Here is a 26665-nt window from a genome sequence, read left to right on the forward strand (position 1 = left end):
AAGAGTGCTGCACGTCCACTTCCAGGAGGAATATAAGGATTTGGAGATACTTACCTTTGGGGAAATACTCACCTTTGGATATATGCACCGGTGGAAATACGTGTGGGACATTTGGAAGGACGTTTTGCTGGGTTGGCCACTAGCTGCAACGTGGAAGACAGTAAGACTGGGGAAAAGTTATTTGAGCGAGGGAGAGTTATGATTTTGGATGTGGAAGAGACATCCCTGAACTGTTAACCCTTAAGAGCCACCAGAGAACAGTATTGTGTTATACTTTCGTTAGTTTCCCAAAACCTTTAATAAAATCCTTGTTTTGGTTGAACCTGGTCTCCTTGCACTACTTGAGCAATCCCGCTGAAAGCTGTGTAGCCTCTCGTGACATCACAATAGCTAGCTACAGTAGTGTAATGCTAATGATGATAATCTTTACTGAAGCTGACACAATTCATACATAAATAAACACAGCTTAATCACTCAGAGATAAGGCATTATATGCACTGAGAGACGCAGGAAGCAAACACTAAATACACACACACACTATGTATCATAACACACGCACAACGAGACACGTCACATCATGTCACACACAGCTACTGGGGTACAAACATACGACAAAGCATCTCTCTCTCTCTCTCGCTCTCTCTCTCTCTCTCTCTCTCTCTCTCTCTCTCTCTCTCTCTCTCTCTCTCTCTCTCTCTCTCTCTCTCTCTCTCTCTCTCATGCTGTTGCTTCTATATCCTTGGTGACAATGATCTGCTTATAGTTAGACACCATTTCCTGGTGTCTGCTGATTGGGTAACAGGCTCAACGTGGGTATACTGTATGTGTCAGTTATATGGGCATATGTAGGTAAGGGCTGATGACAAGGAAGGTGCAGTATGTGTGATTTAATTCTAGAGCAGGGTTCCTGGTCGGGGGCCGAAACACCTCGTTTTTCATCCTCTCTCTAATCAGGGGCTAACAAAAGAGGCAATTAACACAGTAAAACAGAAGTGTTTCGGCCCTCCAGGACCAGGATTGAAGAACCCTGCTCTAGAGTATGCTGTACCATCACTGCAACTTACCCTGAACAGCTTGGTGAGGGGTGCCAGGTAAGGTAAGCTAGGTAGACACCTGGGATGTGAGCTATGTAAGGTAAGCTAGGTAGACACCTGGGCTGTGAGCTAGCTAATGTAAGCTAGGTAGACACCTGGGCTGTGAGCTAGCTAAGGTAAGCTAGGTAGACACCTGGGCTGTGAGCTAGGTAAGGTAAGCTAGGTAGACACCTGGGCTGTGAGCTAGGTAAGGTAAGCTAGGTAGACATCTGAGCTGTGAGCTAGGTAAGTGAAATTAAAATCTGCAGCGTGAGGATGAACTTTACAATGCAATCACAAGGTACAGTATCAAATATTATTTAGAATATTGCGGTGCATGAGTTTACAGCACAATTGTCTTTGCGAGGGAGAAATTAAGCCTAAAGGGGTCATGAGAAAAGATGAGGTGATCATTAGGATATCAGAGAGGAGATAATTAGTATCCCTTATTGGGGAGAGAGGGGTAAGTTGAGCCAAGGGGTAAGTTGAGCCACCCTTGTTTGAAGGAAACCATACACAAAATGTATAATTTTAGCAAATATTTACGAAGAGGTCATCATTTCATGGAGTCTGTGAAGGAAGAAACCACATGGGAAAAGTGGTAAGCAAGTTAGGTCCAAGATTTTCACCAAGTCAAACAAATATTTTGTGTTAGCGGTTTAATGATGCTTGTATCTAAAGCAAAGTAGATACTTTTAAGATTGTTCGAAACATCAGTTGGGGTCTCTATAAGCTTCAATATGAGGTCCTAAACCTAGCATGAAAGTGCGTCCTTGAAGCTGTGTGGGCTAACATAGTCAATTTTTGCCTTGTGAAAATGGCAAGTTGCGAAAATGTATGTGTTTTCTTCCCAGGCGTAATGCAAGGCATTATCTCAAGGATATGAGGTAACAACAAGGCCTGGACTATGTTAAAAAAAAATTGTTTTAAGTACAATGTGTTTGTTAGGTATTAAGCCAGTGTTATAAGATGCTTAAAATGATTGAAAGACAAAAGAAACGATTGTGTTTGTATTTGTGTTGAATTGTGTTTGGAAAATAAAGATAGACATGGTTTTAAAAAAGGTAGTGGTCATATTTAATTTAGTACAGAAATGTGCAGGTGGCTTTACTTACGCTGTCCCGTGGCTCGTCCTACACCATACCCAGGGTAAGTTGTGCCAAAAAAACACTTTTTTAGGACAAGCTATGTTTTCAAAACTGTAATGTTTTCATGAATTCTGATTATTTCCAGGGATACAGAACAGCCTGAAATATATATATATATATATATATATATATATATATATATATATATATATATATATATATATATATATATAATTCTTTGTTAGAAATAATACTATATTTCCCTTGAAGGAGTGATGCTGAATGTATTTAAAAATCGCTCAACTTACCCCACTCTCCCCTAACATTAAATGTCTGATCCTGTGTAGCTCATTTGGTAGAGCATTGTGCTTGCAACACAAAGGATCTTGGGTTTGATTCACGCAAGGGCAACTGATATGTAAGTCGCTTTTGATAAAAGTGTCTTCTAAAATTGCATATACTATATACTGTCTGCTTATATTCACAGAAGCGTTGACATTGACTAGCTTTCTTGGATAATGTGTTTTTCTACCACATGCGTGTGTATAATACCTTTACATAATGAACTTGACTGGGCACAAAGACAACATGCTACTCTGTTGTGAGGGGACATGGTGAGTGAAATTCTTTAGCATGTGGTGAAAACAGGTTGAAAAATAAGAAAATACAGGAAAAGTGCTGAGTTATACTCATTTGTCACTGCCTGGGACACCAGGTGGGTGCAATTAATTATCAGGTAGAACAGAAAACCAGCAGTACTCCAGACCTCCATGATTTCAACACCTCTGGTCTATACAGTACTATTGACGTCTCTCTATCTTGGTCTATACAGTATTATTGACGTCTCTTTATCTTGTGTGATCAGATTCAGATGAGAAAATACATCACCCCTCTATGATTGTCTGGGAGTATTTGATACTCCTGCTCCATCAAACACTCCTAATCCCAGTTTGTTCATCGAAGTCAGCAGAGCAATGTAGGGGATTGTAATCAATTACTCTCTCTACCTTCAGAGCTAATGACTGAACGGATATGAGAGTGTTGTTCTGCTGTGGGTGCAGGGAAAGAGAAAGAGAGAGAAGAGAGAGAAAGAGAAAGATAGAGAAAGAGAGGAAAGGATGGATAGGAAGAAAGGGAAAAGATGGAAAGCAAATATTATACTGTAACTAGACAGGCTGCTGCGAGAGAGAGGGGTGGAGAAGAAGAGAGAGAAAGAAGGAAATAGAGAGAGAGGGAAATAATAAAAGAGAGAGAGGCAGTGAGATGGAGAGATACACTGAACTGCAGGGCTGTGGGTCCCTGTCGGTGCCTCTCAGGGGTGTGTTGTGGCTTGTATAATATAATTATCCCGTGTCCCCTTGCCGATGTCACTATGCGATATTGTGTTTGTGTGTGAGGCTGTGTGTGTGTATGTGTCCATGGGTGGTGTGTGTGTGTGTGTGTGTAGCTGCGTGTGTGAGTGCATGTGTGCGTATAGCTAGCTATGCTACACCTAGTGGTGTGCTAGCTGGCTGGTGAGAAGCTAATCTAGTGAGGATTATTTTAATTGGCAGCCTGGCGAGGGCTACCGCAGTAAAACGGAACATGTTGTTGTTCCAAATACAATACTAATTAAAATGTTGACTTGTGTTGAGGCAGTCCTGCTGAGAAGATATGAAGACACAATGAATATATTTCCTAAACAAAGGCTATTGGACACGACACTGGACAGGTCTCTGATGAGAATCTAAATTAATTAAGCCTTGTGTTTTAAAGAGCTCAGGCTGGGTATATTCTCTTTCAGCTCATAAAATCAGTTAGAGAATTAGGCCTACTGTTGGTGGATAACTGTGAATGATTATTGTTAGAGAGAGAGAGAGAGAGAGAGAGAGAGAGAGAGAGAGAGAGAGAGAGAGAGAGAGAGAGAGAGAGAGAGAGAGAGAGAGAGAGAGAGAGAAATAGATGGCATTGCTTTCTTTTTACCCTGCAGGGAATTGGTAGCTAACTATGTGAATGAGGCAGTGGACTGTGAGGATGTGAGTACTGTACGTGTGAGGAGAATAATGAAGATGATTTTTGGCGGGAGGATAGAGAGAGAGAGAGAGAGAGAGAGAGAGAGAGAGAGAGAGAGAGAGAGAGAGAGAGAGAGAGAGAGAGAGAGAGAGAGAGAGAGAGAGAGAGAGAGAGAGTGAATGTGTGTGTGTCCCCTCACAGGCAGTGAATCAGTGCCAACACTGGCCTATCTAAGGCATTGCCTTGTATCCTGTGTGATGTTGATGTCACCAGGCCAGTCTGTCCAAGGCAAAGTGTTGGAAATTATTTACATCAAACTGAAGGGATGCAGGGAGAAGAGGAGAAGGGATGGATGGAGGAAAAAAAGATGGATGAAGGAAAAGAGAGAGAACACATTTTTTAATGCCTCCTGAATGAGCACTCCAGGGGAATGTGGTACAGTGTCGCATCAGCGATATGACTGTTAACTCCTGCAATGTTGTGGACATTTTTTATTGAATATTCTCTCCTGGATGCTGTTTGTTTAATTCTGTTTATTTTATTAGTTTTTATGTTTTATAACAGAATCAACTTGTGAGATTGAAGAGAGGATATGTTAGACCTGAGGGGAGGAAGGAAAGAAAGGGAGGGAGGGAGAAGGGAGGGAGGGAGGGAGGGAGGGAGGGGGGGAGGGAGGGAGGGAGGGAGGGAGGGAGGAAGGGAGGGAGGGAGAAGGGAGGAGGGAGAAGGGAGGGAGAAGGGAGGAAGGAGAAGGGAGGGAGAAGGGAGGAGGGAGAAGGGAGGGAGAAGGGAGGAGGGAGAAGGGAGGAGGGAGAAGGGAGGGAGAAGGGAGGAGGGAGAAGGGAGGGAGAAGGGAGGAGGGTGAAGGGAGGGAGAAGGGAGGAGGGAGAAGGGAGGGAGAAGGGAGGAGGGAGAAGGGAGGGAGAAGGGAGGAGGGAGAAGGGAGAAGGGAGGAAGAAGGGAGGAGGGAGAAGGGAGGGAGAAGGGAGGGAGAAGGGAGGGAGAAGGGAGGGAGAAGGGAGGGAGAAGGGAGGGAGGAGGGAGGAGGGAGAAGGAGGGAGAAGGGAAGAGGGAGAAGGGAGGGAGAAGGGAGAAGGGAGGAGGGAGGAGGGAGGAGGGAGAAGGGAGGGAGGGAGGGAGGGAGGGAGGGAGTGAGTGAGTGAGTGAGTGAGTGAGTGAGTGAGTGAGTGAGTGAGTGAGTGAGTGGAGTGAGTGAGTGGTGGTGAGTGAGTGAGGGAGGGAGGGAGGGAGGGAGGGAGGGAGGGAGGGAGGGAGGGAGGGAGGGAGGGAGGAGGGAGGGAGGTGGGAGAAGGGAGGGAGAAGGGAGGGAGAAGGGAGGAGGGAGAAGGGAGGAGGGAGAAGGGAGGGAGAAGGGAGGGAGGGAGGGAGGGAGGGAGGGAGGGAGGGAGGGAGGGAGGGAGGGAGGGAGGGAGGGGGAGGGAGGGAGGGAGGGAGGGAGGGAGGGAGGGAGGGAGGGAGGGAGGGAGGGAATTCTAAGGGGATGTTATAGTTCTAATATCGCTACAAATATTGTTTAAAGGCCCTCACTTGCACAGGAAATTATCTCTGGCCCCCTCCCGTGCTTCCGAAGGGGTTCTGAACGTTTCAGCCAACTCTTTGCCCTAAACGAGTACCTGAAGAAACTTTGCAACGACAGGAATGTCTCTTTTTGTGACAACTTTGATTTGCTGTGGGAGCAACCAGCACTTTTTAAAAGAGACAGATTCACCCTAACCGCAGGGTTCCAAACTGTTTTAGAGACTGACAGACAGGGTCTGGTAGTGCTCCAGTTCTCCCTCTCAGAATAAGCAACAGAGGACTTGGAAACCATATCAACTCCAATAGAAATGGCACTATGGTTCAAATAAACCTACCATTAAAATTATAGACTGATCATGTCTTTGTCAGTGGGCAAACATACAAAATCAGCAAGGGATCAAATACTTTTTTCCCTCACTGTATATAGACAGGTGTGTGCCTTTCCAAATAATGTCCAATCAATTGAATTTACCACAGGTGGACTCCAATCAAGTTGTCGAAACATTTCTAAGATGATCAATGGAAATAGGATGCATCTGAGCTCAATTTCGGGTCTCATAGCAAAGGGTCTGAATAGTTATGTAAATACGTATTTTTTTTTATGGGGTATTGTGTGTAGATTGCTGAGGGAAGAAAATATTTAATCAATTTTAGAATATTTAATTTAACAAAATGTGGAAAAGGTCAAGGGGTCTGAATACTTTCCGAATGCACTTTATAACAAGGCAATTAGAAATGCCAGACGGGCTCATTGTTCTAACTTGATCACTAATAATCAGAATAATTCGAGAGTGCTCTTCTCGACCATTGATGGCCTGATAAATCCCACCCCTGCAAACCTATGTGAACTTTCCTCCACATCTAAAAGTGATGAGTTTGAGGCATTTTTCAGAGATAAGATAACAAACATTAGGTGGGCTCCCGAGTGACGCAGCGGTCTAAGGCACTGCATCTCAGTGCTTGAGGCGTCACTAAAGACCCCCTGGTTCGATTCCAGGCTGTATCACAATCGGCCGTGATTGGGAGTCCCATAGGGCGGCGCACAATTGGCCCAGCGTCGTCCGGGTTTGGCCGGTGTAGGCCATCATTGTAAATAAGAATTTGTTCTTAACTGACTTGCCTAGTTAAATAAAGGTAAAATTAAAATCAGTTAAGCAAGACCTGATGAGAAGTTTGATGGTATGTGCCCTAGCCTACAACGTAATGGCACTATTGATTTATGTCCCCTGGTTGACACAGACATGCTCAGGAAAGTGATATCACAATTTAAGCCTTCTCAATCCTATCCCCACCACCTTCTTCGAAACAGTTTTTAATTACAAATCTGAAGAAGTGCTTGCTATTGTTAATCACTTCCTGTTCACAGGCACTTCCCCACTGCACTAAAAACTGCTATGGTGAAACCCATTCTGAAGAAAAGTGATCTAGATTATTCAGCTCTTAGCAATTTTCGGCCAATCTCCAACCTTCCATTCTTAAGCAAGATTCTGAAGAACTTGGTTTTCAAACACCTAAATTATTTTTTAAGTGCCAACTGTATTTTTTAACAATCTGGTTTTCGGGCCCACCACAGCACAGAAACAGCCTTAGTTAAAGTGGTAAATGATCTTAGAGCCAACACAGATGCCAAACAGCTCTCTGTCCCTGTATTCTTGGATTTAAGTGCTGCATTCGACACTGTTGACCATGATGTCCTTCTGGACAGACTGGAGAGGTGGGTTGGCCTCTCCGGTCCAGTTCTAAATTGATTTAGGACCTATTTAAACGGTCAAGAGTATTTTGTCACCCTTGGTGAACAGAGAAAATACATATCACGTGACATTCCACAAGGTTTGATTTGGGGTCCAGTACTGTTCAGTTTATATACTGTATGTTACCCCTTGGCAGCGTTATCAGAAAGCACAGCATTGATTTCCACTGCTACACAGACGATACACAACTTTACATTTCTGTGTAACCAGAGGATTTTAGCTCCATGGATAAATTATTAGACTGTATTAGTGATTTAAATATTTGGATGGCTCCCAACTTCCTCCAGCTAAATCAAGACAAGACCTAGGTACTTATTGTTGGAGCCAAAGCACAGAGAGAGAATCTGCCCACACATCTTAATTCACAGTCAAGAAAGATAAAACACCAGGTAAAAAACCTAGGTGCTATTTTAGATTCTGAACTCAATTTCAAATCACACATTAGGAATGTGACCAAAATAGCTTTTTACCACCTGAGGAACATTGCCAAGGTGCGGCTGTTTCTCTCTTAGGCTGATACAGAGAGACTCATCCACACTTTTATTACAAGCAGGTTTGACTACTGTAATGCTCTCCTGTCTGGTCTACCCAAGAAAGCCATTGGTCAACTGCAAAACATACAGAATGCTGCAGCACGGTTACTAACCAAGACCAGATAGAGAGCACACATTACATCGGTTTTAATGTCTCTGCACTGGCTTCCTGTGAGTTTTATAATTGATTTTAAGATTCTATTGGTTTTTAAATCAATCCACAATTATGCAACCCAATACATGTCAGACATGCTTTTAAGTTATGTAACCAGTAGGTCCCTCAGGTCCTCTGGCACTGGCCTTTTAACTATCATAAAGCCTAGGACCAAGAGGCATGGAAAGGCAGCCTTTAGGTACTATGTGAAATTTTTGACATTTTTTAAAGAGATCTTAAAACACACCTTTTTAGCTTTGCTTAGTTGTTCAGTTTTTATTGTTATTTTTTAGTTTTTTATCCTCTTATGTTTGTTGTGTAGTAAATATTTCAGTTTTTATTTTCATTGTTTTTATTAGTTTTTTTTTCCTGTGAAGCACATTGTGTTGCATTCCATGTCTGAAATGTGCTGTATAAATAAAGCTTGATTTGACTTGATTCAAACCATTCATTGTGCGACAACACTTTAAATGACACACCATGTGTGTGTGTGTAGAATCTGTGTGTAGAGTCTGGGCAGAATCTCAGGAGTGGCCTATCAGTGCAGCAACAATCGACTAGCCTAATATTCCTCAGTGCTTACATTACAGTATGTCTGTGTCTGTGTCCGTTTTGATAACTGGGACACTGCGGCATCATTTCACGTCTCCTCTGTTCCTTAACTGTGATTAGTCCCTCTCTGAGGATTCTAGATCGCCTCAAAAGTCTATTTTTGCCGCTCCTTTATGTTCTCGTTTGAATCCCATTCAGTAGAATGGGGTCAGGCAGGACTGGCTGACTGAAAAGGAAACATAGAGAAAAAGAAGTGAGGTTTAAAATGCCTTCTCATTCAGAGAAAGACACTTCTCCTCAGAAAGCTCTTTCATGGCCCAAATAGCTGGAGGTAGTCTGATTGGTGGGCGAACGAGAATGCAGAGGGCTGCAGGGTCCGCGACCCGGTTGGCCCCTCCATCTAGAAATGAGAGTCATTGAGAGAGAGAGAGAGAGAGAGAGAGAGAGAGAGAGAGAGAGAGAGAGAGAGAGAGAGAGAGAGAGAGAGAGAGAGAGAGAGAGAGAGAGAGAGAGAGAGAGAGAGATAGAGAGAGACGGGGAGAGACGGGGAGAGACGGGGATAGACGGGGAGAGGGAGAAAGAAAGACAGAAAAAAAGAAAGAAAGAAAGAGCTTCCTGAGGAAAGCTCCTGACCCCTATCTCTCTCACTGACAGTCAGGATTAGGTTTATGTATTTCACAGAATCCATCCTCATCACAGCAAACACACACACACACACACACACACACACACACACACCTCCTCCTCTTATACCTCTCCGCATACACTCACACAGAGTTTTTTACCCAAAGTTATTTCCCCTCATCTTGATCTTAATATGTATTTAAATGGTTTTAGGAAAATTAATAGCTGTTTTGTTGTTTTGCTTATGCTGTGAACATGTCCGTTTGGAAGGTTTTGTCACATTGTCCGTTTCCCATTTAGATTGCGTGTGAAGCCTCACCAGCAGAATCCTGGGACTGTAAGGAGCTAAATGAGAGAGTCTGTTCACTTTACAAGTGGCTCGACATGCATTTAAAAGCCCATCTGTTTATCTGGTGTATAGTCTGGGCCTGCTCAAACCCACGGCCACGGGTAATGGAAAAAGTAGAAGCTTTGTGTGTGTGTGTGTGTGTGCGCGCGTGTTTGTGTGTGTGTGTATGTTCCTATGCGAAGAGATGGGAGTATACATGATAATGACATACACTCATTCTACAAATACACAAGCCAAACGTACTCAACATAAAACAGAATTACACACAGCTGCATTTAGCATTAAGGATCCAAAACCAGATTTACTATACATGGAAGTGTACAGCACCAACAATCACAGAATTTCAATTACCATCCGTCAATGTATTTTCTACACACGCACACGCACACGCACACGCACACGCACACGCACAGAAACATACAATCTGGTGTATACTCCCACACGTTCTCAGATCCCTTCACACACATAATCTCGCTTTGATACTGTTTAGTTTTGCAATATGAAAATAAAGCTAAACGCATAACCCTGATGAAACACATCGACAAAGGCAAACACATTTACAGTTTTCTGATGTATTTACGAGGGAAACCAAATGTACACACAAGATGGAGTAATGCTATGGTTTTCATGGTAGCATCGGCTGATAATGCTTATATGAACATTTGTTTGATAAATCCTTTCCCCTTTTTCAGTAACACAAAATAAATATGAAATTAAACCAGCTCACAGTATGACAATGTGATGACATTTCCTCTGTAATGTTCTCCAGTGTTAGACAGTACCACCATAAAGCACTTCATTTGTTACAATTAGCTGTCCATTTGATCAACTCTCTCCCTTTTCATCCCTGCATTCATAATTTCCACTGGACATATAATAACATGAAAACTGTGTTCGGAACATCGCTAGATGTTGGGCTGGAGATTGAGGGAAAGAGGGAGGGTGGGAGGGAGGGAGAGAGAGAAAGAGAGAGGGAGGGATATGGGGAGAGAGAGAGAGAGAGAGAGAGAGAGAGAGAGAGAGAGAGAGAGAGAGAGAGAGAGAGAGAGAGAGAGAGAGAGAGAGAGAGAGAGAGAGAGAGAGAGAGAGAGAGAGAGAGAGAGAGAGAGAGAGAGAGAGAGAGAGAGAGAGAGAGAGAAAGAGAGAGGGAGAGAGAGGGACAGGGACATAGACAGACACAGAGACGGAGAGACACAGAGACAGACACAGAGACAGAGATCTACAGTCTGCAGCACCCTAGTCAGTCTGCCTTGATCCCAATACACACTTGTACATGTGTGGAACAGGACAAATATAAGCACCCACCATATTATTTATTAATGATTATTATTCTATAGTATATTGGACCATTATAGATCCAGAGCCCAAGTCATTCACTCATTCAGTCACTCACTCATTCAGTCACTCACTCATTCAGTCACACAGTGCTGCTTAGTGTAGCAGAGAACACACTTAAGTTATTTGGCTGTCCCCATAGGAGAACCCTTTTTGGTTGCAGGTAGAACCCTTTTGGGTTCCATGTAGAACCATCTGTTTAAGGTTTCAACATGGAACTTAAAAGGGTTCTACCTGGAACCATAAACAGTTCTTCAAAGGGGGTTTCCTATGAGGACATTTTAGGTTCTACAGTTGAAGTCAGAAGTTTACATATATCTTAGCCAAATACATTTAAACTCAGTTTTTCACAATTTCTGACATTTAATCCTAGTAAAAATTTCCTGTCTTAGGTCAGTTAGGATCACCACTTCATTTTAAGAATGTGAAATGTCAGAATAATAGTAGAGAGAATGATTTATTTCAGCTTTTTCTTTCTTTCATCACATTCCCAGTGGGTCAGAAGTTTACATACACTCAATTGGTAGCATTGCCTTTAAATTGTTTAACTTGGGTCAAATGTTTCGGGTAGCCTTCCACATGCTTCCCACTATAAGTTGGGTGAATTTTGGCCCATTCCTCCTGACAGAGCTGGTGTAACTGAGTCAGGTTTGTAGGCCTCCTTGCTCGCACACGCTTTTTCAGTTCTGCCCACACATTTTCTATAGGATTGAGGTCAGGGCTGCCACCCCCGTTCTTCACAGTTGGGATGGTGTTCTTTGGCTTGCAAGCTCCCTCTTTTTCCGCCAAACATAACGACGATAATTATGGTCAAACAGTTATATTTTTGTTTCATCAGATCAGAGGACATTTCTCCAAAAAGTACGATCTTTGTCCCCATGTGCAGTTGCAAACCATAGTCTGGCTTTTTATGGCGGATTTGGAGCAGTGGCTTCTTCCTTGCTGTGGCCTTTCAGGTTATGTCGATATAGGGCTCGTTTTACTGTGGATATAGATACTTTTGTACCTGTTTCCTCCAGCATCTTCACAAGGTCCTTTGCTGTTGTTCTGGGATTGATTTGCACTTTTCGCACCAAAGTACGTTCATCTCTAGGAGACAGAACCCGTCTCCTTCCTGAGCTGTATGATGGCTGCGTGGTCCCAGGGTGTTTATACTTGCATACTATTGTTTGTACAGATGAACGTGGTACCTTCAGGCATTTGGAAATTGCTCCCAAGGATGAACCAGACTTGTGGAGGTCTACCATTTTTTTTCTGAAGTCTTTGCTGATTTCTTTTGATTTCCCCATGATGTCAAGCAAAGAGGCACTGACTTTGAAGGTAGGCCTTGAAATACATCCACAGGTACACCTCCAATTGACTCGAATTATGTTAATTAGCCTATCAGAAGCTTCTAAAGCCATGACATCATTTTCTGGAATTTTGCAAGCTGTTTAAAGGACAGTAAACTTAGTGTATGTAAACTTCTGACCCACTGGAATTGTGATACAGTGAATTATAAGTTAAATTATCTGTCTGTAAACAATTGTTGGAAAAATGACTTGTGTCATGCACAAAGTAGATGTCTTAACCGACTTGCCAAAACTATAGTTTGTTAACAAGACATTTGTGGAGTGGTTGAAAAACGATTTTTAATGACTCCAACCTAAGTGTATGTAAACTTCCGACTTCAACTGTAGATTGCACAGTCTGTATGACTGTGTGTGTGTGTGTGTGTGTGTGTGTGTGTGTGTGTGTGTGTGTGTGTGTGTGTGTGTGTGTGTGTGTGTGTGTGTGTGTGTGTGTGTGCGTGCGTGTGTGCAATGTGCCATTAGGGGGGAGATGAAATTGGCACAATCTTTTAGGCACAATGCCATCTCAAAGCTAGGCCAAACGTTCAACACACACACACACACACACACACACACACACACACACACGCACACACACACACACACACTCTGAAGCCCAAATATTTCTCAAACCAGTAGATTTGTTTTGCCACGTTGTGTTTAAAGGGTCACTACTACTAACAGAGAGGGGTTATCTCCATCTGACATGATGCACACGCACCTGCACACTCACACTCACACACACACACACACACACACACACACACACACACACACACACACACACTGACAGAAGGCTGTTTCTCTCCCCATGTCTCCTTGGTTTCACGACTGGGTGTCCACTCATATCGATTGAGACCTAACAAAGTGCCTAAATCCTTGCATGTCTCCAAGAGGATAGAGTGTGTGTACCTGTGTCCGTGTGTCTGTGCGTGCTTCGGTGGAAGTTCTCTCCAATTCCACGAACTAGAAAATGTGCCATGAATGCTTCACTTATCAGAGATGTGTTGGAGTCTGTTACAGCATCGTAAGTGTCTAAAGGTTGAGTGGAGTCAAGAGCTCTTGGCTAGATCAGTGTCTGTCCCCGTGTGGAACGGGCACACTGCCTTTGTGTGTCTGTACTCCCATTCATATACTGAACAAGAATATAAACACAACATGCAACAATGTCAAGAATTTTACTGAGTTACAGTTCATATAAGGACATCAGTCAACTGAAATAAATTCATTAGGCCCTAATCTATGAATTTCACATGGCAGGGGCGCAGCCATGGGTGGGCCTGGGAGGGCATAGGCCCACCCACTTGGGAGCCAGGCCAACCCACTGGGGAGCCAGGCCCAGACAATCAGAATGAGTTTCTCCCCACTCTGGCAACAGCTCTGGTGGACATACCTGCAGTCAGCATGGCCTTTTATTGTCTCCAGCACAAGGTGCACCTGTGTAATGATCATGCTGTTTAATCAGCTTTTTGATATGCCACACCTGTCAGGTGGATGGATTATATTGGCAAAGGACAAATGCAAATTTGTACAGAAAAATTGAGAGAAATAAGCTTTTTGTGCATATGGAATATTTCTAGGATCTTTTATTTCAGCTCATGAAACATGGAACCAACACTTTACATGGTGAGTTTATATTTTTGTTCAGTATATTTGACAAGCATGTAAGATACTCTTTCCCTGACTATATCAAGTTTTCTGTAAAAATTGTTTTTAAACCAAGGCAATTGTTTTTGCCAAGAAGATAAAGCTTGAAAAAACAGCATCCCATGTCACGCATTGTGACAGACAACATCCCTTGCTGACCTCTCTATACAGTCCTAACGGGAAGGCAATGAACCACTGTATTGTACATCCTAAACAATTACACAGTTGCCATCCAATCAGACCTCTGGTTATAGCGCCACTTAGCCGGCTGGCCATGCAGAAAGACAATCCTCAAAAGGGTTGAAAATAAAGGAATGAGCACAGACTTAGACATAGATTAGAAATAAAGTGAGGGTGGTGGCGAGGAGTAAGAAGGGGAGGCCACTTTATGAAAGAGTGGAGAGAGAGTCCCCCACTCACGCTACACAATCACCACTGTTCATACAATATTGACATGGCACTAATGGCCTGAGCTCTCAGACTGACTGGGCAGTGTGGTGGGGGGGGCGGCCGGTGTGTGTGTGTGTTAGAGGGGCAGGGGCAGCGAGGCGAGGCGGAGATTGCGTGGATGGTTGGGCCGTACCCACTACCCAACCGTCTAGCCCCTTCACGACCCACAGCTAAACACACACACACACCATCCTATTTGTCTGTATGCATTAAGCTCAGACACTTGACCACTGCAACGATTAACTCCCTCAGAAGGACTAGACTACATGGAAGCTTTAATGACCCATGCAGACACACACATCCATACACGCATGCATACACAGACACAAAAATACACACACATACACCACCTTTGAATAATTACGGTGGTACTAGCCATTCCCCAAAACCCTGTAGCCATCCTCTCTCCTGCTCAATTCTAATTGTGTAGTAATCAGCTACACAGTAGTAAAGAAGTCTATAAAGTAGATGGCTACACTAAACAGAGTTTGGTACAGGGCTTAAGCTTTTGCTTCCCCACTCTTTCAGTGACCTGTTTGGAACATGGCTGGTGGTAGGGCCAGTGCCAGTGTCAGTAAAGGGCTTGTCTTTGGGTCTATATTTTTCTGGTTAGATCATGCTCCTCTGAACTACATGGTGAGGTGCGATATGGACAGGTACACCTAAAGGAAAAGCCATTCTCTCCTCAGTGACAGTGGAAAGGGTTTCATGGAAATTGGACTTCCCTTGGAGAGACTTAAAGTCATTACATCCTATAGACAGCCTATAGGGAGGAGGTCAGAGACAACAACCATTCCCTCAATGTGAGCAAGACAAAGGAGCTGATCGTGGTCTACAGGTAAATGAGGGCCGAACAGGCCCCCATAAACATCGACGGTGCAGCAGTGGAGCGGGTCGAGAGTTCCTTGGTGTCCACATCACCAACAAACTATCATGGTCCAAACACACCAAGACAGTTGTGAAGAGGGCACTACAACACCTCTTCCCCCTCAGGAGACTGAAAATATTTGCCATGGGTCCCCAGATCCTCAAAAAGTTCTACAGCTGCACCATCGAGAGCATCCTGACCGGTTACATCACCGCCTGGTATGGTAACTGCTCGGCATCCGACCGTAAGGCGCTACAGAGGGTAGTGAGTACGGCCCAGTACATCACTGGGGCCAAGCTCCCTGCCATCCAGGACCTATATACCAGGCGGTGTCAGAGGAAGGCCCAAAAAATTGTCAAAGACTCCAGTCACCCAAGTCATAGACTGTTCTCTCTGCTACCGCACGGCAAGCGGTACTGGCGCACTAAGTCTAGGACCAAAAGGCTCCTTAATAGCTTCTACCCCCAAGCCATAAGACTCCTGAACAATTAGTCAAATGGCCACCCGGACTATTTACATTGACCCCCCCCCGCCCCCCCCCTTTGTTTTTACACTGCTGCTACTCGCTGTTTATTATCTATGCATAGTCACTTTACCCCTACCTACATGTAAAAATTACATTGACTAACCTGTACCCCCTCACATTGACTCAGTACCGGTACCCCCTGTATATAGCCTCACTATTGTTATTTTATTGTGTTACTTTTTAGTTTATTTTTTACTTTAGTTTATTTAGTAAATATTTTCTTAACTCTATTTCTTGAACCGCATTGTTGGTTAAGGGCTTGTAAGTAAGCATTTCATTGTAAGGTCTACACCTGTTGTATTCGGCGCATGTGACAAGTACAATTTGATCCATTCGCCCACCAGCGATGCACTGCATCTGAAACAGGCCTCACAATCCAAGTGTTAATTAGGACCTTTTCATTCGCCAGGTTGTCTAATGAGTGGGTTCAAGACAAGGGAGAGGAGAAAGGGGAGAGGGTGTGGATCCTAAATGGCACCCTATTCCCTGTATAGTGCACTACTTTTGACTAGACCCCTATGGGCACTGGTCCAAAGTAGTGCACTAAAATGGGAAAAGGGTTTCATTTGGGATGTCACCAAAGAGGTTTGTGGGTAACCACATCACTCCACTTCTCCTTTTCTTTCAGTTTTTCTTTTTCAAATGTCCCCAGCAGGTATGGGGTGACGAGTGCGATGGTGAAAGACAGAGAAAAAGAGAGAGGAGACACTGAGTCTTAATAGGCTGGCTCCCTGTTGCCCTGTGTTCATCCCAAATGAAACCCTATTCCCTACGTAGTGCACTACTATTGACCATAGCCCTATGGGACTGGGTCAAAAGTTGTGCACTGCATAGGGGATAGGGTGGCATTTTGGACGCGACCTCTCTCTTTGTTGCTGTCCACTTCCGCCTCAGTGGAAGGAATGGAAAGCCACTGTGGCCTTGACCTCCGAATATCCACTCTGCTGGGGTGACTCAAATGATGGGTTCTGGAGTGTCTGTGCCTGTGTGTGTGTGTGTGTGTGTGTGTGTGTGTGTGTGTGTGTGTGTGTGTGTGTGTGTGTGTGTGTGTGTGTGTGTGTGCGTAGGTGTGTGTGTGAGCGGAGTGAGGCTCCGAGTGTGCCAGCCAACCACTCAGCCCTCCCAACCAGTCAACTGAATTACTTCTCTATGGTAAAGCCTAGCTGCCCCTCGTTGGAAACCCAGACTGTGAAATGAACAATTTCTGTCCACAGCAGGTGTCCCTCAGCAGGATAACCTAACGATGTGTCATACTGAACAGAGGCTGTTATGATACTTAGTTTACTGTGTTTCATATTGAACAAAGACTAAAGCGAGGTAACGCTAGATACTTATGGTCATGGCCACTTATGTAGCTTTCCTTCCGACATTACCCAATCATCTCCCTTCTACCTTCTATTACTGAAAATGTACTCTGGAAGAGAGAAGAGCGGTAGCCTTGCGGTTAGAGCGTTTGGCCAGTAACTGAAACATCACTGATTCGAATCCCTGAGCTGACTAAGTGAAATATCTGTCGATGTGCCCTTGAGCAAGGCACCTAACTCCTGTAAGACGCTCTGGATACGAGCGTCTCCTGAAATGAAAAAGTAATGAACCTTAATGGAGAGTGTAAGGAGTTAGAGATAGGCTCTATCTTTACCCCCAAATGAGAACCTACCCCATGAGTCTTCTCCATGAAATTGGCCCCTTGTTTCTTCCTATCGATTCACACTACTGCACTGGTTAAAGCGAAGCGATGATCATTGTCTGCGTCCCAATTGGCACCCGTATGTAGTGCACCATGGGCTCTGGTCAAAAGTAGGGCACTATATAATGCATAGGGTGCCATTTAGGACACTACCGCTCTGTGGCATGAGGCTGAATTCCCATGTCTGATAGTGAGATGGTGCTATCACCATCAGATATTACATTATCTCTCCCACATCCCATGCTTTATGATTGACAGCTGCTCCACACTTATGTATGTGTGTGCATGTGCTCATATGTTCCTGTGGGTGTGTGTGTATGTAGCATCGTCATGCCGTACAACTCAGGATTGTGATTGGGATGGGGACCAGGGACTGTGAAATGGAGTTTCTCTCCGTCTCGACGAGGCAGGGTGCGGCAGAGTGCCCATGACGACCCATCAGAGAGATCTCAGAAACGGCGCCTAGTGCCGCACTCCTCGGATGAGTCCCAAATGGCACCCTATTCCCTTTATAGAGAACTACTTTTGACCAGAGCCCTGTGGGATACCCTGTGGGTCCTGGTCAAAAGTAGTGCACTAGGGAATAGGGTGCCATTTGGGACGCAACTCTCCTTCTCCTCAAACACTTTTTGGCTTCATCGTAAAATGGCTGCTCTGCGTCTCAGCTTATGCAAATGCACCTTGTAAAAATGTTGTTTCCAACTGATACACTTATATATATATATTATTTTGTTTTCTCTCTGGTAACAGTTTATTTGGATAGTCCATCCTCTACAGACTATCTACAGACAATTAGTAACATTTCAACTAACTCTCTGCTAACCCGAAACCTAGCTCTAACCCTAACCTTAACTCTTACCAGTGAAATGCCTTTCTTGCAAGCTCTAAACCCAACAATGCAATAATCAATAACTGAAGGTAGAACAAAAACACACAATATATAAAAATAAGAAGAACACAATAAGGTAAGTAAGCATATACTTTATACAGGGTCAATTCCAGAATTGTATGTGAGTGGGTGTGTAGAGTCACTATAAATGTATGTGCATATTATGTGTGTGTGAGCAAATGATGGAGTGAGTGTTTATGTGTGTGTGTTTTAGAGTGGCAGTGTGCGTGAGTGTGTAGGGCCCTGTGAGTGTGCATAGACACAGTGCAACATTTTAAAAGTAATACAAGGGTCAAGTCAGATAGTCATTTTGTTTGCTATTTAGTTAGCTATTTAGTGGTCTTTTGGCTTGGGGATAGAAGCTGTTCAGGAACCTGTTGGTGTCAGACTTGATGCACCAGTACCGCTTGCCGTGCGGAAGCAGAGAGAACAGTCTATGGCTTGGGTGGCTGGAGTCTTTAACGATTTTCCGGGCTTTCCTTTCTTAACCCTTACCCTAACCCTAGCCCTAACCCTAACCTTATCCCTTAGGGTTAAATGTTATTCTAAACCTATCCCTAACCATAACCTTAGCAAACAGTTGCTTATCAACATATAGTTTGTTGACAGTATGACCATCTGCAGAGCATCTATAGATGGACTATCTGAACTATGACCCTCTCTCTTGCTCTTGAGATGCTCTCTCTCTCTCTCTCTCTCTCTCTCTCTCTCTCTCTCTCTCTCTCTCTCTCTCTCTCTCTCTCTCTCTCTCTCTCTCTCTCTCTCTCTCTCTCTCTCTCTCTCTCTCTCTCTCTCTCTCTCTCTCTCTCTCTCTCTCTCTCTCTCTGTCTCTCTGTCTATCTCTCTCTCTCTCTGTCTCTCTCTCTCTCTCTCGCTCTCTATCTCTCTCTCTCTCTCGCTCGCTCTCTGTGAAATGGAAACTCACATGCTCGCACACACACACACAGATAAGTCACTTTCTGTTGTGTGCGTGGCAATGGTGTGTGTGTGTGTGTGTACCAGCCAGCCCCAGAGAATGAGCTCATTTACTGATGTGGGAAGAAAATAGCCAGCTCTGTTCTCACGAATGCCTCCTGTGAATAAACCTGCCATCACGCTGGCTACAGGACATGCATTATGCCCCAGCTAAAGGCCTCTACATGCTGAGACTCACACACAGACACCTCACTGGATGGCCAGGGATGAATATGGATGATATAGAGGAGAAAAGGGAAAGAAACAGAAAGGGGCCATGCCAGTGTTTTCCTCTCCTTTAAATGAACAGTGCCAGGGTTCACCTGGAGTTTACTTGGCCTTCATTGATATATATCTCTCAACATCTCCTCATTCACATCCCTGCCATATAGTATAACTCAGACCAAAGACAGGGCTTAGGATGAAGATGAATAGATGAATGAGGAGAGAGGAAGGGAGAGGGAAAGGAGAAAGAGAGAGAGAGAGAGAGAGAGAGAGAGAGAGAGAGAGAGAGAGAGAGAGAGAGAGAGAGAGAGAGAGAGAGAGAGAGAGAGAGAGAGAGAGAGAGAGAGAGAGAAAGGTAGGGAGAGGGAGGGGAGGGGAGGGGAGATGGAGAGGGAGAGAGAATGTGTAATAAAAGAGTGAGAGCGAGAGATGTACATTTTGTGTAAATTCTGGGGTATAAATGTTTCACATCTCTTCAGACATGAGTATCCTTCTCGTGTTATCATGGCGGTCAGTGGAAGAGTGGAGGAGCGAAGGAGAGGGGCGCGCCAGCGCTGAAATCTATTAACGCTCTCTTCCCTGATAACAAAAGAGAGAAGCTTCTTATCTGGTTGGCAGCTGCATGGAAGTGAATATATTAACATTTATGCTGCCCTTCTCCTCCCTCCCTCATTTTTGTGTCATCTCCATCCCTAGCTCCACCCACAGAGTGCTCCACCCCCCTCCTCGCTTACTTTTGTGTTGTCTTCCTCCCTCCCTTGATCTCTATCCCTCCATTCTCTCTCTCTCTCTCTCTCTCTCGCTCTCTCTTTTACTTAAGTGCTGTTCAGCAGTTTCCTCCATTCGCCCATTACAGCGTAAACCACCACAGAGGAAAATAATAACCACTGCACACTCTCCCCTTGTCCCTCGTGCATATTTTGCATAAGATAGTAGGCTATTTGGTTGAATTATTGCAAGCATTCCCACATTGTCCCAGTATTGCCATCCCCTTCTCTCTAGGGCGTATCATTAACAAGACAACATCCCCCCTTTCTCCTCATTCTCTAGTGATGCATTCCAAATGTCACCCCATTCCCTACATAGTGCACTACTTTTGACAAGAGCCCTATGGGCCCTGATCAAAAGTAGTTCACTAGGGAATAGGGTGCCATTTGAGATGCAGTAACAGTCTTTAATATAAGTAAGCACCTTCCCAAATGTCCATTCAGTCACGCCTCATAGCTCTCACCTCATAATACAAGTTATGTCCTTTTGACAGTTTGTGTATTGCCACATCAAATCTACTGGTGGGAGAAATGAAAGAGTGAAACAATCCAAAGCAGCAATGAGCTGCGTCCAGGCCACCAGGCCTCTATTGCTGTCAGGTAAATTCCTGCTGCGTCCTCCAGGCCTCTATTGCTGTCTGGTAAATTCCGGCTGTGTCCAGGCCTATATTGCTGTCAGGTAAATTCCTGCTGTGTCCTCCAGGCCTCTATTGCTGTCAGTTAAATTCCTGCTGTGTCCTCCAGGCATTTATTGCTGTCAGGTAAAGTAGTGCACAGTGTGTATAATAGCATTTTCCTTTTGTATTGCCAGAGTCCACAGTAATATAATAATTGCCAATGAGTTGTCAAACGCAACATGTACAAGTATAGAACATAAGAGGTCTCCTTTATAGTGTCAGAGTCCACATGGAAAATAATAACTGCTAATGAGAACAGAGGACATAAGTACTGAAGTGACAGTGAGGGGGAAGAAAAGTGTTACAATGTTCCAAATGGACTTGTTCATTGTTGCCACCATGACGATGACAACACTTACCTTTAGTCAACTCTTCTGGCACAAAGGCCACTCAGTCAAGATACAGTATATATGTAATTCAACATATGGAACTCAATGTATGGAACTCGATGTATGCAACGTGGAATTTAGAGCAAGCCTTTAGCAAAGGCAGACTTGAAGTGTGTTTTGTGTGTTGGTGTACAACAAAAGATGTCACAAAGGACAAAATACATTCTTATATAGGTTACAGTGTACACTACAGTATGCATGTATGTACATACAGTAGGATATTCATTTAAAACGTGTAGTGTATTTGAGATTTAAAAAGGCTTCTGAAGTTTGTAATTTCCACTTTGAAATTTCAGACTTGATTTTCCCTTTCAAAAAATGTACTAACCCCTACAAAAATGTCCACTAACTATAATCCACATAATAATGCACATTTCCTGTTGCTGCATGATTATTTTCCTGCTGTAGCAAACTGGCTCAAATTAAGATGCTACACCTGTATGGCTAAGATCAACCTCTCTTGGAAGGAGGCACAATATGTGTACAATATGTAACCAAGGACAGGAATAAATTGAGGTAGCTCATTGAGTGTCTGTATCAATGCCCCAATGGGGACATACAGGATTATGTAATGAAGTACATAGAAAGCATCTAACATGTGGTCCAAATATCTGGTTCCGATGGGCCACTATATGTGCCACTGTTAGTAATGACAGTTCTGTAACCCTAAAAGTGTCTGCAAAATGACCATATGATTATACATGGAAGTGTGTGTACACATTCATAGGGGTAGGATGTGTGCACAGTACAGATAGATATACGTTAGAAGGGTGTGTGTAGGTGTGCAGTCACTTTGGATACAAGCGTCTGCTAAATAGACATATTATTATATTATTTAATTATTAAGTAGATTGGGGTAAGGGTGTGTCGAAGAGTGTGTGAGCACATAGACAGGGGGTACAGCTGTGTGTACAGTACACACAAACAGGGTGTGTGAATGATATGTGTCTTACCGTCGTTGCAGAGTGGCCCTCCGAAAGAAGTCATGCTACAGTCACAGCTGAACCCCTCCCACTGCTGCAGGCACACACCCTGGTTGGCACACGAGTCCTCCTGGCACGTTGTACTGGGGCCTGGGCACAGGGAGGGAGGGAGAGAGAGAGGGAAGGAAGGGGAGGGAGGGTTTACTTAAAATATGTGATCAGAATTGACCAAATGTATGTGTATGTGTGATGAGAGAATTAAACACGTAAATACGATTAAAAGTATAATCCAACTTCATTCTTGTAATCCACTTACCCACATATGAAACACAGTTTACATACTGACAAATGACATACTGAGACAAACATACCTCTCTCTCTCTCTCTCTCTCTCTCCCTCACACACTAACACCTTACACACAGAAAAACTTTACACACAGAAATACCACACACACACATACGCACGCACACACACACGCACACACACACACACACACACACATACACAGAGAGAGACAAACACACGTAATTATACAGAGACACGGAAAACACTAATTGAACAGTCAACCAGTGAGTTTTTTAAGACAGGTTTAAATAATATTTCTGTTGCATTTACATAGATTGTCATTAGTTTTAGTGAGTTTTAAGGTATTCTTGCTTATTGATCCTCATAATTATTATGTTCTTACAGTCTCACCACTGTTTTTCGGAAAGAACCAACATTATTATGAAAGAAAGGGAAACCATAGTAACACATTTAATTGTTTCTTGAGTAAAAAAGAAAGAGCATTGCAGGTCAAACGTAGAAAAAGGGAAGTAGCCAGTGTATCCAATCAGAAAAGAGACAGAGGAACCATTCAGAGGCTTTGTTCACTTCATGAGGGAGTAGGTATGTGTTTTCGTTCATGCATTTATTTACATGGCAAGATCAATCTAACACAGAGGGTAATCTAAAGTCAGAACTAAAGTCTCACAAAATTGGTCAGCTGCTTGATTAAGTTCTGGATCCATACGTGTTAAGAGAAGAGATGAATAGATGCTAGAAAGAGGAGCGGAACCAAAATGAGGAGCTCCACCCTCTCCTTTGCAAGTTACGGGCTGAATGTTCCCTCCCATTCCGACATTTGAAAGATGCTAACACCTGCGACATCGTGATTTCTCCAAATAACCAGTGACAAAAAAAACGTACACTGGAACTACTGCTGCTCCTCGTTCCCGACAGATTCTACAGTACCAGTTATGGTTAATTAGATCTGTCCATGAGAGAGTACACAGAGGGTAGATAAAGTGGTAAGTAAAACAGGATCTGAGACAATCTGGAATCTGTCTCTTGTGGAGAGGGTCTAAAAACTTCAGTCGTCTTTAGTAATGCAAAAAAAAAGGTAAAGATCATCAGCAGCAGACACTAGCGTTGACCAACAATGTCACAGGCTCAGACACCGTTCTTAGCCTCTGTCTGTCAATAGGTCTGTCTGCCTGTCTGTCTGTACCACTGTCTGTCTGTCTATCCCTCTGTCTGTATGTCTATACCGCTGTATATCTCTCTGTCTGTCTGTTTGTCTGTCTGTCTGTTTGTCTATATGTCTGCCTTTCTATACACCTGTCTGTTTGTCTGTCTTTCTGTCTGTCTGTCTGTTTGTCTATATGTCTGCCTTTCTATACATCTGTCTATTTGTCTGTCTTTCTGTCTGTCTGTCTGTCTGTCTGTCTGTCTGTCTGTCTGTCTGTCTGTCTGTCTGTCTGTCTGTCTGTCTGTCTGTCTGTCTGTCTGTCTGTCCCTCTGTCTGTATGTATGTATGTTTGTCTATATGCCTGTCTGTCTATACATCTGTCTGTCTATATGTTTGTCTGTCTGTCTGTCTGTCTGTATGTCTGTATGTCTGTCTGCCATGTCATCCGCCAGTCTGCTATGTAGTCTGTCAACCAGTCAGTCAGCCAGTCTGCCATGTCATCTGTCTGCCAGGCTGTCAGCCAGTCTGCTATGTATTCTGTCAACCAGTCAGTCAGCTAGTCTGCCATGTCATCTGTCTGCCAGGCTGTCAGCCAGTTTGCTATGTTGTCTGTCAACCATTCAGTCAGCCAGTCTTCCATGTCATCTGTCTGCCAGTATGTCAGCCAGTCTGGCATGTAGTCTGTCAACCAGTCAGTCAGCCAGTCTGCCATGTCATCTGTCTGCCAGGCTGTCAGCCAGTCTGCTATGTAGTCTGTCAACCAGTCAGCCAGTCTGCCATGTCATCTGTCTGCCAAGCTGTCCGCCAGTCTGCTATGTAGTCTGTCAGCCATGTCAGTCAGCCCCTCTGTAGGCTGTGTTAATGGGAGAGTTAATGCCAGTGGAATGACACAGGGTTAGTATGGATGTTAACCAGAGTTGTGTAGCAAGGTTCAATTTTCTATGCTGAGATTATGAATGAGATTATCTTGGATTATGATACATGTTGTTACAATGGTGATTATGGTGAATTACAAGTTATGTATGACTATTAGATAATGCACTACTGCATATTTTAGTTCTCAAAAGTATGAAGTTAAAATATTATAACCTTTTACTTTCTCCTCTAATGCTATTGTATATTAGGCTGACAGTGTCTTAATGAAAATGCTAATTTTTTGTAACTTTTATTAGTTTTAGTGGTTGTGGATGTAGTGACTGAGTTGTAATGATTATTATTCAATTTAATTATGGTTATTTATTCATTTATTTGTTCAATTAAAAACATGTATTATTATGAATGATGCTTTGTGAATTAGCACTTACATATATGTTTTCATCCTATTGCCCCATATACAACATCAATAAAAACTGTACTGAATAAAACAAATATAGTATTGAAATAATAGTATTTACACTGATAAGAAAAGTACAATTTGACACACAACACAGGTAACAAGGGTTGCCATCTTACAAACATGAGGTAGCTATAGTTACCCCATCTATTTTGATTCAAAATTGCACAATGATCTATAGATTTGGTGCAATTCCATGCATACAGTGGGCAACATGTATATTATGTTAGGAAGACTATGAGCCATGCAATAAAATAATGGTATATAAAATGTATACCATATGTGATAGATCAGATGTGACAAAACAGACATGAGTCCAGTGAATACAATAAACTATAAGTAAAGTGAGTACAACATAAGTGACTGCGAGACAATAACAAGAGACCCATAGGCTGTCATACAAGATGGTGGTGGTGGTCCAATTCCAAATCGTCCCCTAGACCCTATGCTCTATGCACTTGTGGATATCCGAGAGCATTTAATTGGTATAAGAAACTTGGTGAAACTTCCACCTAACCTATCAGAGGGCAAGGTGGAGCTATTTATATGTTGCTTACACCTGTCAAATCCTCTTAGAGGTACAGGATCTAGGGGTCGGTTTAGGATTGGGCAGGTGAGTGAGCCTTGTATTCCCCTATGGGGCTGAAGCCCATTCCTTATGACATGGGAGTGAGTGATGTAACACCCTGAGTTGTCATTTAGTTGGAGGGGTGAGGATGTGAAGAGAGGTGGAAGTGGTGGTTGTGGAGGGTCGGGGGGGTTGTGGAGGGTTGGGGCGGTCTGTATCAAACAAACAGAAGCTATCTACCTTGCAAGTCAGCTTTCATCAATGCAACTTGATCAAGTCAGCGAAACAATAAGAAAAGGAAAAGGTCAAATATACCAGATGTTAGTAAAGCACTGAAATGTTGTCAGAGACTGTATTAACAGAGAGAAACAGATAGAGGCAGGAGAAGACGGAGAGACAACAGAGAGACAAAGTAACAAAAGAGACAACTATGTCCTGTAGGAGGAAGCAGAAAGGAGAGAGAGTACTGAATGATTTTGCGAAACACTTCAGTCAAGAAATAGCCTTGAATGAGTCGGAAATATAAAAGAGAGAAGAATAAAAGCAAGAGAATGTATGGTCGTTAGAAGTGGATACTTTTGAATGGTTCTTTGAGGTGAAGGAAGCAGTGGAAATGTACTTTTAGTAGTCATGCAATCACATGTTCGGGTAATGTATTATTGCTATGTGATTGAATTGCTGTATATAAAAGTACCATGTATGTCAAATGTATATGTAAAGTGTGATATGTAAAATGTATGTATATGTAGCAAAAAAGCTGTAAAAACAAAAACAAAATATTTGTGCGCTCCGAGGGGGGTTAATATTTAAATAAAATACAAATAATAATAATAATAAATATAAAAAAACATCATACAATCACATACTGTCCCTTCTTAGTCACTCAGTCACTCAGTCACTCACACCGACACTGAATTGTTCCATAATGTGTGTTGTGTCTGTTCCTATTGTGTATCTTCCTTTGCAGACTATTATAACAGGTGGGTCTAA

General features: G+C 43.3%; 1 protein-coding gene across 12 annotated transcripts in view; it reads right to left on the reverse strand.

Moving 5' to 3' along the window:
- Positions 1-26665, reverse strand: part of LOC121547681 (neurexin-1a) — a 558882-nt gene that overhangs the window by 247397 nt on the left and 284820 nt on the right. For all 12 annotated transcript variants that reach the window (XM_041859073.2, XM_041859072.2, XM_041859069.2 and 9 more), the window contains one exon: positions 22354-22473. In XM_041859073.2, coding sequence (XP_041715007.2) covers positions 22354-22473 — 120 coding nt within the window. The remainder of the gene's footprint in view (positions 1-22353; positions 22474-26665) is intronic.

The sequence above is a fragment of the Coregonus clupeaformis genome, chromosome 31 (genome assembly GCF_020615455.1).
Source record: "Coregonus clupeaformis isolate EN_2021a chromosome 31, ASM2061545v1, whole genome shotgun sequence".
Taxonomy (NCBI): Eukaryota; Metazoa; Chordata; class Actinopteri; order Salmoniformes; family Salmonidae; genus Coregonus; species Coregonus clupeaformis.